Source organism: Dipteris shenzhenensis, chromosome 20 (genome assembly GCF_047967505.1).
Source record: "Dipteris shenzhenensis isolate YYH24624 ecotype China chromosome 20, Dip_SZ_1.0, whole genome shotgun sequence".
Classification (NCBI taxonomy): domain Eukaryota; kingdom Viridiplantae; phylum Streptophyta; class Polypodiopsida; order Gleicheniales; family Dipteridaceae; genus Dipteris; species Dipteris shenzhenensis.
In genome coordinates, this window is record NC_141615.1 from 10,830,405 (window position 1) to 10,846,008 (window position 15,604).

General features: G+C 43.0%; 1 protein-coding gene across 2 annotated transcripts; it reads left to right on the forward strand.

Moving 5' to 3' along the window:
- Positions 1-5,587: 5,587 nt before the first annotated feature.
- Positions 5,588-14,972, forward strand: LOC147889267 (uncharacterized). 2 transcript variants are annotated; one of them, XM_087391673.1, is made up of 7 exons: positions 5,588-5,875; positions 5,958-6,056; positions 6,147-6,260; positions 13,001-13,079; positions 13,168-13,267; positions 13,541-13,745; positions 14,027-14,972. In XM_087391673.1, exons 1-7 carry the CDS (start codon positions 5,759-5,761, stop codon positions 14,087-14,089), a joined length of 777 nt encoding a protein of 258 aa, XP_087247799.1. In that variant the 5' UTR covers positions 5,588-5,758; the 3' UTR covers positions 14,090-14,972. The 2 variants fall into 2 exon arrangements, with proteins under 2 accessions (XP_087247799.1, XP_087247800.1); XM_087391674.1 differs by lacking the exon at positions 5,958-6,056.
- Positions 14,973-15,604: the final 632 nt, after the last annotated feature.

Sequence of the window (15,604 nt, forward strand, 5' to 3'; positions counted from 1 at the left end):
GCCAATTGTAAAGCCACACTTGTGTGCAAAAGCATATACTTCAAAGCTCCAAGAACACACAGTAATTTATCAACTTGGAGCACATCTGTCCCAAACACATGTTGGTTCTTGATGTCCTAAATGGCAAGAAAGATCGTGGCCTGTAGATATGGTGAGTAAGCCACAACCATAGATGTTAGTGAGATGTTAGCCACTGTGGATCTCCAGCCCAGTTGGACCCATGGCAAAACCTAGCAATAGAGTAGTCTTAAAATAGATGATGGAGATATGGCAAGTAAGCCGCAACCATAGATGTCAACCCTTGTGAATCTCTAGCCCAACAAGACCCATGGTAAAACCTAGCACTAGGGCAATCCTAAAATATAGATGATGGAGATATGGCACGAGTAAGCCACAACCGTAGATGTCAACCCCTGCAGATCTCCTATCCACTTGTACCCACAACAAAACCTAGTAATAGGGCAATCCTAAAATAGATGATGGAGACTAGCCAGAAAGGGGGCACACGAGCTAGCCTAGCCATAATCATAAGACAATTATGTTTCCCAAACTAACCTCTCCCACACTCAAGCTAAATAGCTCATCATCCTATTGCATACAAAAGATGCTAAATGACTATCACAAGGGCTTTTCAACCTTGCATCATACCCTGCCAAACCTAAAACCTCTCCTTGATTATCACAAATATAATCCTAAGGGCCTAAGGGAGCATCCAAATATTAGATTATACTACCCCTCCCCACCTAGGTGATGGGTAGACGTGGAGCCCACTCCACAACGATTCCAAGACCTCCCCGACATTGACACGTCTCAAGGTAGCATTGGATTATGCTTGTGTATCAAACTTGTAGAAGTGATCTAGTCTACATTCAAATCTAACTTCCACAAACATTGAGTGTTGGAAAAAAAGTAGGCCACCCATCAATTGTGAAGAGTTTCCCTTTTACTCATTCATAATGGTCCTTGATTTGCACAACATCAATCACAGTAGACACAATCTAGACTAGAAACCAATGGGAATTAATAGTCATGGAGATTCTTGTCCCTTGATGCTATGTATGATTCTTAGCCACTTATCCTCTGCACTGACCAATAGTCATCACTCATCCTTGATCCTCAAACCATGCCTTGATCTTGTCATGCATCCTAAGTGCCGCTACACCCATCACATGGCATAGTTCCTCAGTGAAAGGCCCACTATGTAGAAATTCCCTATTACCAGTAGCCTGACTGGCCACTTATAGCCTCCATCTTTGGTTTTGACATTTTGCAAGTACATTTTTTGCGAGTTTGCGAGTTTTTCAAGTATTTTTATGTGTGAATTTTATAGCTAGTGTGGCTAGTTATAATTCTTGCATATCACCATGCAAGTATAAATAATAACAAAAACTAGCAATATGCAATGAAATAATCAAAAGAACGGAGGGAGATAAATAGAGCTCGTAAAAGGTATGGTAATGAGATAGATAGATCGGGGCTCTCAGTCTAAATGTAAAAGTATAAGTTCAAGACATGATACATCCTATGAACTTACCGGTAGTAGACAAGGGTGTAAATCTAGAGCTCAACTCAAGGGGTCCATCGTCATTTACTACTTGCAGTAATCCTGGAATTTCCATGCTCCTGTGTTCAAACGAAAAATGTGAGAAGTCCTCCCCTATTGTTGTTATAGTATATATTGAGATAAAGCTAACTATGGAGCGCGATAATGCCTCACTGCTATACACAGTATAGAGTGAGCAGCCATGAGACCGAGTTTCAAAAAAACTTATGAAGGACCTAAAGCAATGTTGCCTTGTGCCATTATTATGGTAGTTCCTCTATCAGAGCTATGCGGTTTTGGTTATTTGGAAGGTTAACATGTGGTAGTTTTCTGTTTCGAAGTCTAAGCTAAGCCTATGTTAAGGGCTAGTGAGGGGTAAAGAGAAGTACTCCTCCAAAAACAATCAATAGTCCATCTTTTCTATATTCAATGGCATGATACGTGGTGGTTCCATGTTTCCTTAGGTCGTGATCCTAAGTCTCCACCATCCGAATATACTATTATCATTGCCACTCAATTCCTATGCACTCCAGGTAAGGTGGTGCTTCATATATGTGGCCACATCCCATGTGACATCCAAAGGCCATAATCTACCACATGGGCAAAGGGTCACAAGAAATCCAACTAATCCAAGATGAACCAGTCATAAAATACTCCCCAACTAGTAGTATATTGTGAAAGCCACTTGTGGGTTGGTTTCCTTTCTCCACTTGCCCTATTAATTCCTTGGTGCTTTATCATTAGCTTGGTGGTCCAAGGGATGTGGTGGGAAGTTCTCTAGCACATCCATATCAATCCATGGCAATCCATTTGTTAATCATTATCTCCCCAAGCTAGCCAATCATGGGAGGGCAGGGGGAACACTGTCTCCCCAAGCATAATGTCAAGGGACATAGGGGAATTATCAAAATTTGTACAACACCAATTAGGTTGTATACATAGTCCCCATGCAAGGAATCTGCAAGGATCCCCAAGGGGATGAGTGTGTGTGTGTAAACAAATACATCCACATAGATAGATATAAATAGAACTAACGATCATTAAAGATTTAACAACTTATAAACTACTAGACAACGGCAAAGCAATATATATATATATATATATATATATATATAGAGGAAAATACTCGAGCCCCTTTAGTGCAACAAGAAAGAATGAAAATGAAAAACAAAACACTGCTCTCAATCTTGATGCTCGAGGAAGGGCCCATTCCCTCGGATTATAAATCTTTGAGGAAGGAAGCGTGCCACCTCCCCGCCCACACTGTGTGGTTATAATATTTACATTATATATTATCATATAAATATTTTTAATTGTTCATTAATTCAAAATTCCTTGTTTTCAATGTGAATTCTTACAATATTCGTCTCTTTTGATGCATGTTCTCGATGCGAGGGAGCAAAGAAATGCAAGTTAGATGCAACATCAAAGAATGACGACATCTTTATGCAAATGGTTGTAGTCCATGTGATAATATTGTATAGATTGCAATGAGGATCAATTGTGAGCTCTTGTGAGCATCACCTGATTCATATATTTGTTGGGCTTCAACTTCCACCCTTGACATTTCCAAGGAGCATTGGGTCCTAACCCTATGTCGTGTCTTAGATCCATACTTTTACTCATTCGTTTTTTTCCTTTAAAATTTTGGTAAAATGCTAGGATTCATGTTCAATTTCAAGTTAGTAGTTATGTAAAGGGCAGGACTCCCAAAACCAATCACCTTAAATCACTCCCCATAGGATAGGAAGGGCTACTGGGACTTTTTGTATAATAGCATGAGTGAAGGTACTTGGTGCGATTGGATAGGTCCCATCTCACTAAGCCTGTGGCCGGTCTGGAATAAGCATGGGATGAACTCTACATAATGCATGGCCTTACATACTGTGTAGCAGCAATCGATCAGAAAGGGCTCGGAGGGTTCACTTGGAACAACCGTAGGAGATGGGCCAAATTTAGGGCTGGCCTCTTGGATCGCTTCTATGTCTTCGATGAAGGGTGGTAGTTGAGGAGCCCCATGTAGGGGGAGTGCATGGCAATCTCCAATCTCTCTGATCATGCTCTAATCAGATGGAGCTTCAGTCTGTCGCAGTTCATGGACCACTCAAGGGATGTACCGTTCAAATTTACTAAACGCTTGCTATTCTCAACGCAGTTCTGCTCAAAGATAAGGAAAGCATGGATGGATGTGCGAGACGGCATTATAGATCTAGCTCACAGATGGGACAAATCTATCCTCCAGATAGTTCAACTGGCAAAACATTGGGACAGTTATTACAAACGACAGCGGAAGGAGGCGTCAAGTGCACTTCTGGCCGCCAAGCAGTCCCTCTAGAAAGTTGTGAAGATGACCCCTCACGATGCCTTTATTACAATGCTACTGGTTGAAACTGAGGTGGCATGCAAGAGGCAGTTATTACAATGCTACTGGTTGAAACCAAGGTGGCCATGCAAGAGGAGGAACTTGAAGAGTTAGAGGATGTTAGAATTTAGAGCAGACAAACGTGGCCCTTAGTTGGGGACTGCTGCCCCTCTTAGGTGTTCTTCCACCAGATTTAAAAAAATAGGTCAGGGAAACAATCGACAAAGTCCAGAATGCCCAAGGTGAAATAATCATTGACTTTTGGCATGTAGCAGACACTTTCCTCAAGGAACTGGGGGCCATCGTGGGCGAGGTGGCTGTGCAGGACACGACTTGGGTCTAGAGTGTGGAAGAGGTGTTGATTGGCATTAATGACAGAATCACAGAGTACCAAAGAAAACCGCTACAGAGGCCCTTCTTAAAGATGGAACTGGAGGACGCTTTAAAGGTCTTGGCTAAAGACAAATCTAGTGGGAATTCTGGGACATTTTGGGTGAAGATCTAACTAGCATGGCCAATCATGCGACTGAGGCTCGGGGTTACTACGTATGGTAGCTTGTCTTTTTGGTAATGCTTCTACCGTGTTATGCATCAATGGTGGCGTAGTAGGTAACTTCACCCTTAGAAGATCAATCCCCCTCATCTAGATGATCAAAAGGGTGACTGTGGAGGGCCACATTCGGGGTCTAGCTCTGCCCAATGGAGCCTTGTTCACCTCACAACTCTTTGCGGATGATATTTTGGCTTGCTTAGTCGAGAAAGAGTCCAGTGTTCACTCCCTCTTAGAGATCCTGAAGACCTTCTGTGCAACCTCAGGCTCGATCACTAGCTGGAGCAAGACCTTCATGATATTTTGGCTTGCTCAGTTGAGGAAGAGTCTAGTGTTTCCTCCCTCTTAGAGACCCTGAAGACCTTATGTGCAGCCTCAGGCTCATTCACCAGCTGGAGCAAGACCTTCATTCTTCTTTTTTGACAGGGCTGACCACCCTCGTAATAAAATCATCATTATGTTATTAAAAAAAAAAAAAGCTAGTAGTTACGTGCTCAACGACAGAAAGGTTGCCTGCCGCCACAATCTAGTTATCAGGTGGCTGATTTTGCTCTTCCTTATGGTATGTTTCATTGGCTCATTTTGCATTTTGAATGCTTTCTACTCATTGCTTTTCATGTTTTGTTAGCAATGCCTTGCGTAAGGCAGTGCTTTAGTCGGCGAATTTCCACGTCATTTGTTTTTTTTCGAGAATTCTTATATGAGGGTAGTCTAATTGAAGTTTCGAGGTGCTCGAACTACACTGACAACTTGGATGTCTGCATGGTGTCACCTGAGATGTTTTTTTCGCTGGTTCTCTCACCGCCTATGTCCTCTGAGTTTCGAGGTGCTTGAACTACAGTGACAACTCGGATGTCTACTTGGTGTCACCTGAGATGTTTTTTTCGCTGGTTCTCTCGCCGCCTATGTCCTCTGAGCTCCAGAATCGGTCTATCACGCATTGGTGACAAAAATTAGCAAGAATTGTTTGATCACGCGTTGGTGACAAAAATTAGCAACCTGATGACCATTGACCGGAATCCGGATCCTCCGGGTGGTGAGGACCCACTTTAGTGAGAGGCACTTTACTGACCGGCTAAGATCATCTTGAGATCAACGATCGCCATTCAACCAGATGGTAAATAGGCTGAGAATGGACACAAATAAGCAATTGCCATATTCCACAGTCTTGATCTATCAGTGATGCTGCTTGGGAGCGATGGCGGCCTGGCGATACGTGCATTCCGTTTTCTGTGAGCTCTACTGCCCCTGATCCAATGTTCATCACCTTAGAATTTAGCAAAACCTCGAGTATCTTGGAGCTATGGTCGTTGTCTCCAATGCCTCTCCACCAAGCCCCTTGCAGCAGTCCTACCTTCAAACACTCCTCCCGCCTGCTGGCGCAGCTGTCACCTATTGCTTGTCGCTACACGCTGCTCAGGTGACCCCCCCTTTGGTTTGCTTTCGTTTCAGAAGTTTCAAATGATCCACATAGAATCAAAATCAGATTAAAAAAAATTTAGATTGCAGGGAGAGCATGCAGAGTTTCGTGTGCAACCTTTGGGTGGAGTTCATTGCTAGGTTGCCTAGCAGTTACTTGCAGCTCACTGGCAGCTGGTCAGGTTCGGTACCTGCTCCTGTCAACTGTCTTTAGATATTTCATGATAATCGAGTAGCTTCAGACAATTGAAATATAAACCTCAACATTTCAGGTGTCTTATGCTCTTCGGAAGTATTTGAATTACGGTCCTGGCCGATTTGAAGACTTTATCATCCCAAAAGATGACGCAGTCTTTACAATGATGTCTGGCCTGCTGGCTTTTAAGGTTCATATACTTTCTTTTGCAACGATTTCTTTTGAAGCAAAGGGTATTTGATTGGAGTTTTTGATCCTTGGATGGTTGGTTAGCATGGGGGGACTTAGGGACTTCTCATGCTTGCTGTTGTCTGTGTGTACAGTTGTGTAGAGTATGCTTCGAATCTGCTTATGGTTGTTCCTTTTTGCCAGCTTAGGGTTTGCAGTCTTTCTTCTGAATCTAAGTGTTGCTGGAATCTGCCATAGACATTTGATATGATGACAGGAGGATAAGTTTCACACTACAGTCCATTTTACATACAAAAACCTCTGTTATAAATCACTAACCATTTTTTGTCAAGTAGACACACGCACATTTTTTTTTGGGTGAAACAAGAAGAGAGAGAGAGACACACACGTGTGCGCAAAAAGGACTCTTAACGCTAGTCATTTGGACGCAATTTGGACACAATTGTCGTGAAATAATTCTGATTAGATTCTTATTGGAGAATCCAAGGCTGGGTCAGCCTGATACAATGTTCTGGCAGTCTGCTGTTATGAAGTTGTGACACAAGAACTCTGAAGTCTAGCCACTGCACATGCCAATGGTTTGTTGGCATTCATATTTATATAGTACATATCATAGGAGTATTGATGATAGATAGTTTTCCTTGTCCATTAATATACATGCATTTCAAGTGGTCGAGAATGGTGATCACTTGAAACCCCGTAAGTATGGTGTCTAGCCACTGCACATGCCAATGGTTTGTTGGCATTCATATTCATATTCTACATATCATAGCAGTATTGACGATAGATAGTTTTCCTTGTCGGAGGTGTGCTCGAGAATGTCATTGTTAGAGTAGGCATATGTGTTAATCTTCGGCTTATGAAGAGCTGCTCGTTGTATTGCCCTCAAGCATAGAAGGTGCTGTTGAGATGGTGAGATGGTATCTCACCATGTCTTTGCTGGGTGATCACCTGAAATCCTGTGAGTATGGTGTTATTTTTTGCCTTTTTTACACGTATATGGCATTGTGCTTTTACTTCTCCACTAAGCTCTTTGTTCAATGTGGCAGTATTGACCAATATCGACATCCTGCATAAGAAGTGGTGGTTGGTAGGTTGATAATGTGGCTTAGCTGGTTGCCCACATGAAGGTTGCTTCTTTGGTGGCAAGGGGCTAGCCTTTGGGGACTGTCACAAGGGCTGCCTCACAGCACGTGCAAAAGGATTGGCCATGTAGGTAAGAATATAGCACTAACAAGGAGGTTGCTACATTTGTAGGGAATGACAATGCCAATTAATTTAGATATATGTTCTGGCCGTATTAGCAAGACATGCCATTTTCACCTTGTGAAGTTTTCAGCCATGTTCTAGGGTGCTAACATTTTGGTAGATTCTTTCTATCTTAAGCGGTGTCTTTCCCTACCAGCTAGTTTGTCCAAGCATTTTTTGTTTAAAAATGTTTGTTTGGGAGAGACCAAAATGACATTGTGTTAGTCTTTACAAGCATTTGTAGTGCCCTTGACATTTGGAGTCGTGACAGAAACTTGGTATGAAGATTCTCAAGTATATAGGTGGTTCAATGGACCAATGTGCATATTCATGCTTGGAAACCTATAGATAGGCATAGTAGCTAGTCCGTGCTATGCGTGATGGAGTTTATGGTTTTCAACCTTATGAGTGACTATCATGAGATCGAAACTGCACTATGTTGTGTTTTTAAAGGATGAGTTTGGGCATGTTCCTGGACTCATCTAGGTATATGTGCCTAGGGGCAAGAAATGACAATTGGACTTTAATCTTAATTCCTAGAGGGTGTGAAAAGTGCATATATTCATGACAACTAGCATGAGGGCTACTTTAAGAAAAATAACTATCTATAGAAAATTGGGGGTGGTGAGATCTCTATTCACGCAAGGTATTGTGGTATGGTGTGATTTGATTGGTGCAAGTTGGGAGGAGAAAAGTGTTTCAAACACTGTGAGTCTGAATAATGATTGGAGTCGTGCTTATGTGGAAGCACAATTTTCAGTTAAATTGTTGGAGAACCAAAGATGCAAGCTAACTAGACGAGATAATAGAAAACATAGAATAACACAGAACTGAGAGAAAGAGAATTGAGACAACAGCTTCTTGAGCTCACACACGAGTACTCAACTTAGAAAATCTGTTAATCACTCCAAACCAAAAGACAATATAGAGAACTGCCATGCACAGTCTCCTCAGGTTGACCGACCTTGTTGGATCTCACAAAAAGCTATAGCAATACCTCGCTCACCTATAAGAAGGCGACTCGACTCTCTTAAAAAAACTACACAAAGCTTATCATCTGCAGGTCGGTTGAAGCATGCCGCAAAGAGCCTTGATGACCCATAATCGTAGTAGCCAGGAACCACGAGAGTCTTCAAGAGCCACAACCACGTCCACCGTGAAGCACAAGACTGCCACGTATCGATGCATGCAGAGGCTGTTAGAAAGGTCACCTCCCCATCTGTAAGCCCCCAAATGAGGAGAGCATGGGGGAGGTAGACCAGGGGATATTGGGGCTGCCACATGGGCAGCACATGGGCTGCCATGTGGGCAGCACACAGAAAAGGCAGAGGCTGCCACATGGGCAGCACAAAGTCTGCCATGTGGGCAGCTGTCAAGGCAGGGTGTCCCAGGACATAGGCGCCTATGTGGCAGGGCCTGTGGGCAAGTATATGACCTGCAACAGAGCACCGTACAGAGGCAGAGATGCTGCAGCAGGCAGTCGCCTCCATAGGACACATGGTGGGGCAGGATTGGGGCCTGTAATAGGGCCTGTTGGTGGCAGCAGCCCAAAAGGGCCTGGCAAAGGCTCTTATATAGGGCTGGTTGGACCAGCCAACCAAGTCGGCCAGCAAGCCAACCAGGTCGGCCAACATGCGAGTCGGCCATTAGGCTGGCTGGTCGGTTTTTGACAGCCCCTTGGGGGCCTATAAAAGGAGGGCCTCCAGGCCCTCACAAATCATCTTTTGCAGCAGCACTTGAGGGAGCAGGAAGGAGCAGCAGAGCAGCACCAGTTGGGCCTATGACCAGAAGGTGAACTGGGGTGAGGAGCTGCAGACTGAGCTCATAGAGGGCTGCCTACCTAGACTGTACACAGGCAGTAAGGTAGAAGGATCTAGACGGAAAGTCTATATATGCTTGAGGTGGAGCACGCGGGCTCGAGTCTAGAGATATCCGGCAGATAGTAGAAGTACCTTGTGGTAAGATCAAAGTACCACGCTCTGGTGGGACTTTGGATCTCTCTCTTTTGTATTGTGTCCATAGCTTTGTACGGAAATATATTATTTTGGTGGTTGCTATATCTGACTGGATCATTGTCTATTGATGAGTCTGCATTCTATCAATCTTCTGTTGTGCGTACCCTCTGTTGCTTGTTTTCTAACAAAGGCAACCAATCACACACAAGTAGATTGCATGGCCCAATCACACGGTTTGATTTGTGCCACCCAGCCAATCACGTGCTGCTACAAAACATTAGGGCAAAGAATGCCTCCCCATGAGGACTAGCGTCCAACAACCCCCCTGCAGTCAAAATGGGGAGGATAAACCTAAAAGATCGCAGCAAAAAGAAGTGTCCACAAAAGACGAGATGTTATAATTGCCTACAAAAGGCCATTAGATGCCTACAAAAGTCCAACACAATGCACTTGTCGACAAATGACCAAAGTGCGAACAAAACAAACTAGTTCAGAAAGCATGAGATTGAAACTGCACTATGTTGTGTTTTTAGAGGATGAGTTTGGGAATGTTCCTGGATTCATCTAGGTATATAGTTCAGAAAGCATAGTCTGTGTCTTCAATCTGTACTAGTGCTGCACTTTCTTCCTTCTCTTCAACTGTGTGCGCTTTAGTGAATGTACTAGCTTCATCACGCTGTTTTGCCAGCACGTCAAGCGACGTCCTTACTCTTCTGAACCTTCTACTTCTATGCTTCGTGGGGATTGAAACACGATTTCTTCGACATGCTCAGCATCTATTCGCTCAAAGCATCGACTACCTACAAGCTTGCTCTGATACCACTTGTTGAAGAACCAAAGATGCAAGCTAACTACATGAGATAATAGAAATCATAGAATAACACTGAACTGAGAGAAAGAGAATTGAGACAAGAGCTTTTTGAGCTCACACACGAGTACTCAACTCAGAAAATCTATTAATCACTCCAAACCGAAAGACAATATAGAGAACTGCCATGCACAGTCTCCTTAGGTCGACCGACCTTGTTGGAGCTCACAAAAAGCTATAGCAATACCTTGCACACCTCTAAGAAGACGACTTGATTCTCATCAGAATACGACATGTCACTCACACACAAAGCTTATCATCTGCAAGTCCGTTGAAGGGTGCTGCAAAGAGTCTTGACGAATAGTAATCGTAGTAGCGAGGAACCACGAGAGTCTTCAAGAGCCACGACGACGTCAACCGTGAAGCACAAGACTGCCACGTATCGATGCATGCAGAGGCAACCAATTACACACAAGTAGATTGCATGGTCCAATCACACGGTTTGATTTGCGCCACTCAACCAAATCACATGCTGCTACAAAACATTAGGGCAAAGGATGCCTTCCCATGAGGACTAGCTTCCAACATAAATTACTCAATACAGTAAGAACTTCAAATAGCAATTGTTTTTGAGATGAGCATCCACACACATTCATTCAAAATTGACACAAAGGAATGGGAGGAGAAGGGAAAAGAGTCCAGCACCTGATGGGGTGTGATGAGGTGCACCCCCTACCTGGATTAATCTGAGGTATATCCTTTGATGATGCTCAGCTTCAATTACAATAGTAATGCAGACCCTCGGACAGAACCTGTGGTAACCTAGAAATCCTAGGGGCATAAATAAGTAGTCTAAAACATGTACACAGATCTCCCCAACGAATGAAACATGGGAGATCTGTGTAGGGAACTGTAGAAAAAGTAACCATTGGCAGCCCTTGGTGAAAACCAGACGGAAAAAGTCCCAATACTTGCCAGTCTTTGTAAAATTTCTCCAAAATAGTTATTCTAGCATCAACCCATCTCGTAGGCTCTGAAACACATAGTCCACAAGAGAACGATTAGTGTTTTCCATGTAAATGAGGTTAGGACCTTTGGAAATCTAAGGGGACATGTTCATATAAATAAAATGAGTTTTAGAAAGCCCTATGAGTGAAAAACGAAATCTGAAAATCACATTTTGGTCGCTTGGAAGACAAAAAACGGAACTGAATTTGAGAAAAGAAGCCCGTAAACAAAGTGTAGTGATTGATAGAAGTGAAGTCTTGGGCGTTGCAAAGGAAGAAATGTAGGCTGAAGCAGAAATTCCAGCAGGTCATCAAGTTGGACAGCAAGAGGAGATCATGGAGTGGTAGAAGTGTGAAGCAAAGTTGCTTGAAGGCAAGCGGACAGCAAGGAAGATGGCTAGGGAGAGGGTGAATTTGCAAGGGGAGCAGCAGGGCGAGGATGCAAATTTGCAAGAGAGAGCAAGCAAAAAACAGGCTGAAGAAGCTGTGAAAAATTGGAAATACGATTTCGAATATCTTGCTTGCTGAATTTTGTGACAACAGCACTAAGCGTCTCTCTATTGGCATGAGCCCATTTGAGGCAATGTATGGGTGCAAGCTGGGAATGCCTTCTCCAATTGCAGACATGGCTGTGAAAAATCAGCAAGCATGAAATGACTTGGAGAGGATGGAAGCTCTTCCACAATTGGCTAAAAGGAATATGCAAGATGTCCAAGCCAAGCAGAAGAAATATATGGATGAACATAGGAGATACTTGGGTTTCAAGGAACGGGATTATGTGCATGTATGTCTCCACAAAAATTGTTATGCTTCATTGAGGGGTAATACGAACACAAAGCTTGCTCATCGGTATTATGACCCTTATGGGATCGTCCGCAAGATTGGGGAGGTAGCATAGCAAGCTACTGAGCACCTCCAAGATCCACAATGTATTTCATGTGCCTTTGCTGAAACCACATGTAGGCCAGAATGTGCACATACTTCTAGAGCTGCCACCTATGGATGAGGAGTGTCATATCCTTTATGTCCGTGAGTTTGTGGGTTTCAGAGCACTCCACAACAGGGGGTATATGTTGAGTGCATCATCAGATGGAAATGATTTCCAAAGGACGAATAATCATGGCAGCTAGATAGCATTGTCTAGTAGTACCCCTATCTTTTACCAGGCTGATCAGCATCACCTTGCTGTCTCAGCACCTTTGTGTGACAGCCGGAACATGTAATTTTGAGGACAAAAGTCTATGGGAAGGGATGGCTGTAATGAAGGGGCAAAAGGTGGCTACTTCAGTAGCACTCTATTTAGAGTTATTGGGAAATGTGAAGGGACTGTAGGAGTTCCCATTCACTGTTGATTGTAGGACTTTTGATGTGACATTTATTCCTATCAACCGGGATATCTTTGCAGCCTACTGGAGAGTCACCACAGTGCTGGGTTTTAGATACTGAGCCCCAGCTTTCCCAGCTCCATCAGCTCTAGTCTCTAGTTTTGGTTTTGAGATTTTGAGCTATATACCTTAGTTGAGCATAGCACTCAGCAAGGGCCCTAGCGCGCCCTTTGCTTCAGCTCTTTGTGGCTTGTATGAGTTTCATTTCATTTCTGTACTTTGTCCCATAGACCCATGAGGCCTCCCGTGGACATTAATACATCTTTCTTTCTTTCTTTTCCTTTTTCATACTTTTTTGGCTATATGCAAGAACTCCATGTTCGTCTATCGTCACACAGGTTTTAGGAGGGAGGTTTCAAAATTTGATGCCAAGTGATCTTCGCAGTAGTGGAGCACTTGCGAAATTTTCAATTCCAGGTAATTACTCTACTCAGTTTTTAGTCTCTTACACTGTATCATTCCATGTAATATAACTTATGTTCCATACGATATGATATCTGTGTAGCTAGGGGACCCAGTCAGGCAACTGCATCCCAGTACAAGCAGATAAATGAGGCTTTCCGTCGTGATGGTTGCCACCATTGTGGCAGGAGGAGTGGACAAAGGTATGCTCTGTTGTGAAAGCAATAGTCTGTCCAGGAGCTACTTGTGTTTGAAGTGAAGTTGATAGCTGATCAACTGAACTCTTCATTAATGATTGTAACTCCACTTTCTAATTGATGCATGTTATTGCTCCTTTCTTTCAATAGTAGATATGGATGCAACCCTTCAATGTACTGACTTAGTAATTCTCAAGTCAAGGGAGTGCAAACCATATGGAGGTTTCTTCCTGTAGCATTGTCGATACAGACGTACTTATCCTTGGTATTGAGTTCCAGTATTGCAGATCACATCCCTCCAAGCATGATTGTACGATCTCAGCAAGAGTACAAGAAAGGTGTATTAGCTTCCTTGTTTTCTGCTCCAAGAATTGACATTCAGAGGCTATATCCCCAGTGTGTCAATTGCATGAAGAAACAGAGCGCAGTTCTACTAAATGGGAAAAGTCCACTTGTTCTCCATTTGAAACGTGGCTTTCCTCAGGTAACACTCGCTTATTTGTACTTGCCTTTGCCCTTGTGACTGCAAATTGAGGCACCCATAACCTGTAATGCGTATTCCCAGATCACTGTTACATTTTCAGTGCTTTGGCATGCTTAACTGAGACTGTCTTGAAGGACTGACAGTACGAGATGTGTGACTGTTCGTATCTGGTACTGGCTTGAAGGCCTGATAGGAGTGGGCATGTAACTAGTTCTTACGTCATACTTGTTTTTAGGGGTGGACACAAGACTGTTACTGAAGTTTTGAATTGTTTGTCACAGCCACCATATCTTGCAGGCTTTCTTGTGGGGGCATTGAATCTTGAGGGTTCTCGTTCCAATTAATCGTCTAGGCAAAAAACATGATGCTGTAGCATATAGAGCTGGGAATGGTGTTCGAAAGAACAGAATACAAAATGCTTCACATTTTTTCCAACCATTTGTATTTTGCTTCTTTACTTTTGTAAACCAACAGAGCAGCTCGTGAGTTGGCTAACATTGAAAACAGTAGTTGGATTTGGTTTGATGAATGGTGGAAGACTCATGAGCAGAAGAAGCTCGCTCTCTCTCTCTCTCTCTATCTCAATTGATCAGGTCTTCTCTAACAATCACTTGAGGGTGCCCTCATGCCTATATGGAATCTGGTACCGTTGTCGTGTCTTTCTACAGGTCTGCCCCTCCAACTCCTGATGATGATTCCGACAACGCTCTCATGCATAGGCCATTCCTCTTTGGCGTATTGATTTTAGTTGTCCACTATGTATTCCTAAGGTCTTTGAATAAATACTTCAGCAGTCCACTAGTGTATTCCTAAGGTCTTTGAATTACTCTCTCTCTCTCTCTCTCTCTCTCTCTCTCTCTCTCTCTGTGTTCTGTCTCGAGGATACCCCACTAAACCCTCTTTGTCCCCTACATAGTGGTAAATAAGCACAACATTTGTAACCTCAGAGAGCCTATGTAATGACAGCAGTGGCTCCTTCACCAAAACTGAGACTAAGAAATTACGTTTTTATGAGTGAGCTGCTAGCGGGCAGCTGTCACCTATATTGCCGATTATGGAAAGGGAGACAATGTGCGGGAACCTCTCCACGTATCAATTGGCATGGACCGTGCTCATTGTGCTTGGTCTCAAGGGCTGGGGTATAAGCGGAGCTTGAGGAGAATGCAGATAGTCTTAATAGGAGACTTAATGCAAAGGTTAATGCAATAAATACATGTGTCAATTCGGGGGGCATGCTTTTTTATAAGTTTGCTAATGTAAAGTAACTTTTGATCTATTCCAAACAATATATTTGCATAGGTTTTTGAAACTTTTTAATGAAATGAGATTGTGTTGGGCTAGTCAAATGTTTCAATATTAACCTAGAGCCAATAATACAATGGGATAATATTTCTACCTCGTTTTATGGAGAATAGAAAAGGTCGGTAGGACAAGTTTTGCCACAAGAGCATTCATGATATAATAGCTTTGACCTTGAGGAAGAAAATGTTATATTTTCACGTGCAATCGCTTAGTTATGGTCTTGTACATTATACTCAATTTGGTTCATTTGGAAGTGTTTGTGCCACAAAAGCTTTGACTTGAAGGAACAATGTTGCAGGTTTGGATTGCATATGAATTCATTCTAATGAGAAGTTATTTTTCTTTCCAATCGCTTAAATTATGGTTGCACACATTGTATTTAATTTGATTCATGTGGAACAGCTTTTACTTGTTTAGGATATTGTAAGAGGCTACCAAGTAGAAGTAGAGAAAGGGGAAAAAAGGAGATTGAAAGGGACACGCTTTTTTTTTGGGGGGGGGGGGGGAGGAGGGGGGGGTTGTAGCTGTTGGTTTCTTTCTTAAAACTCTGGCAAGAA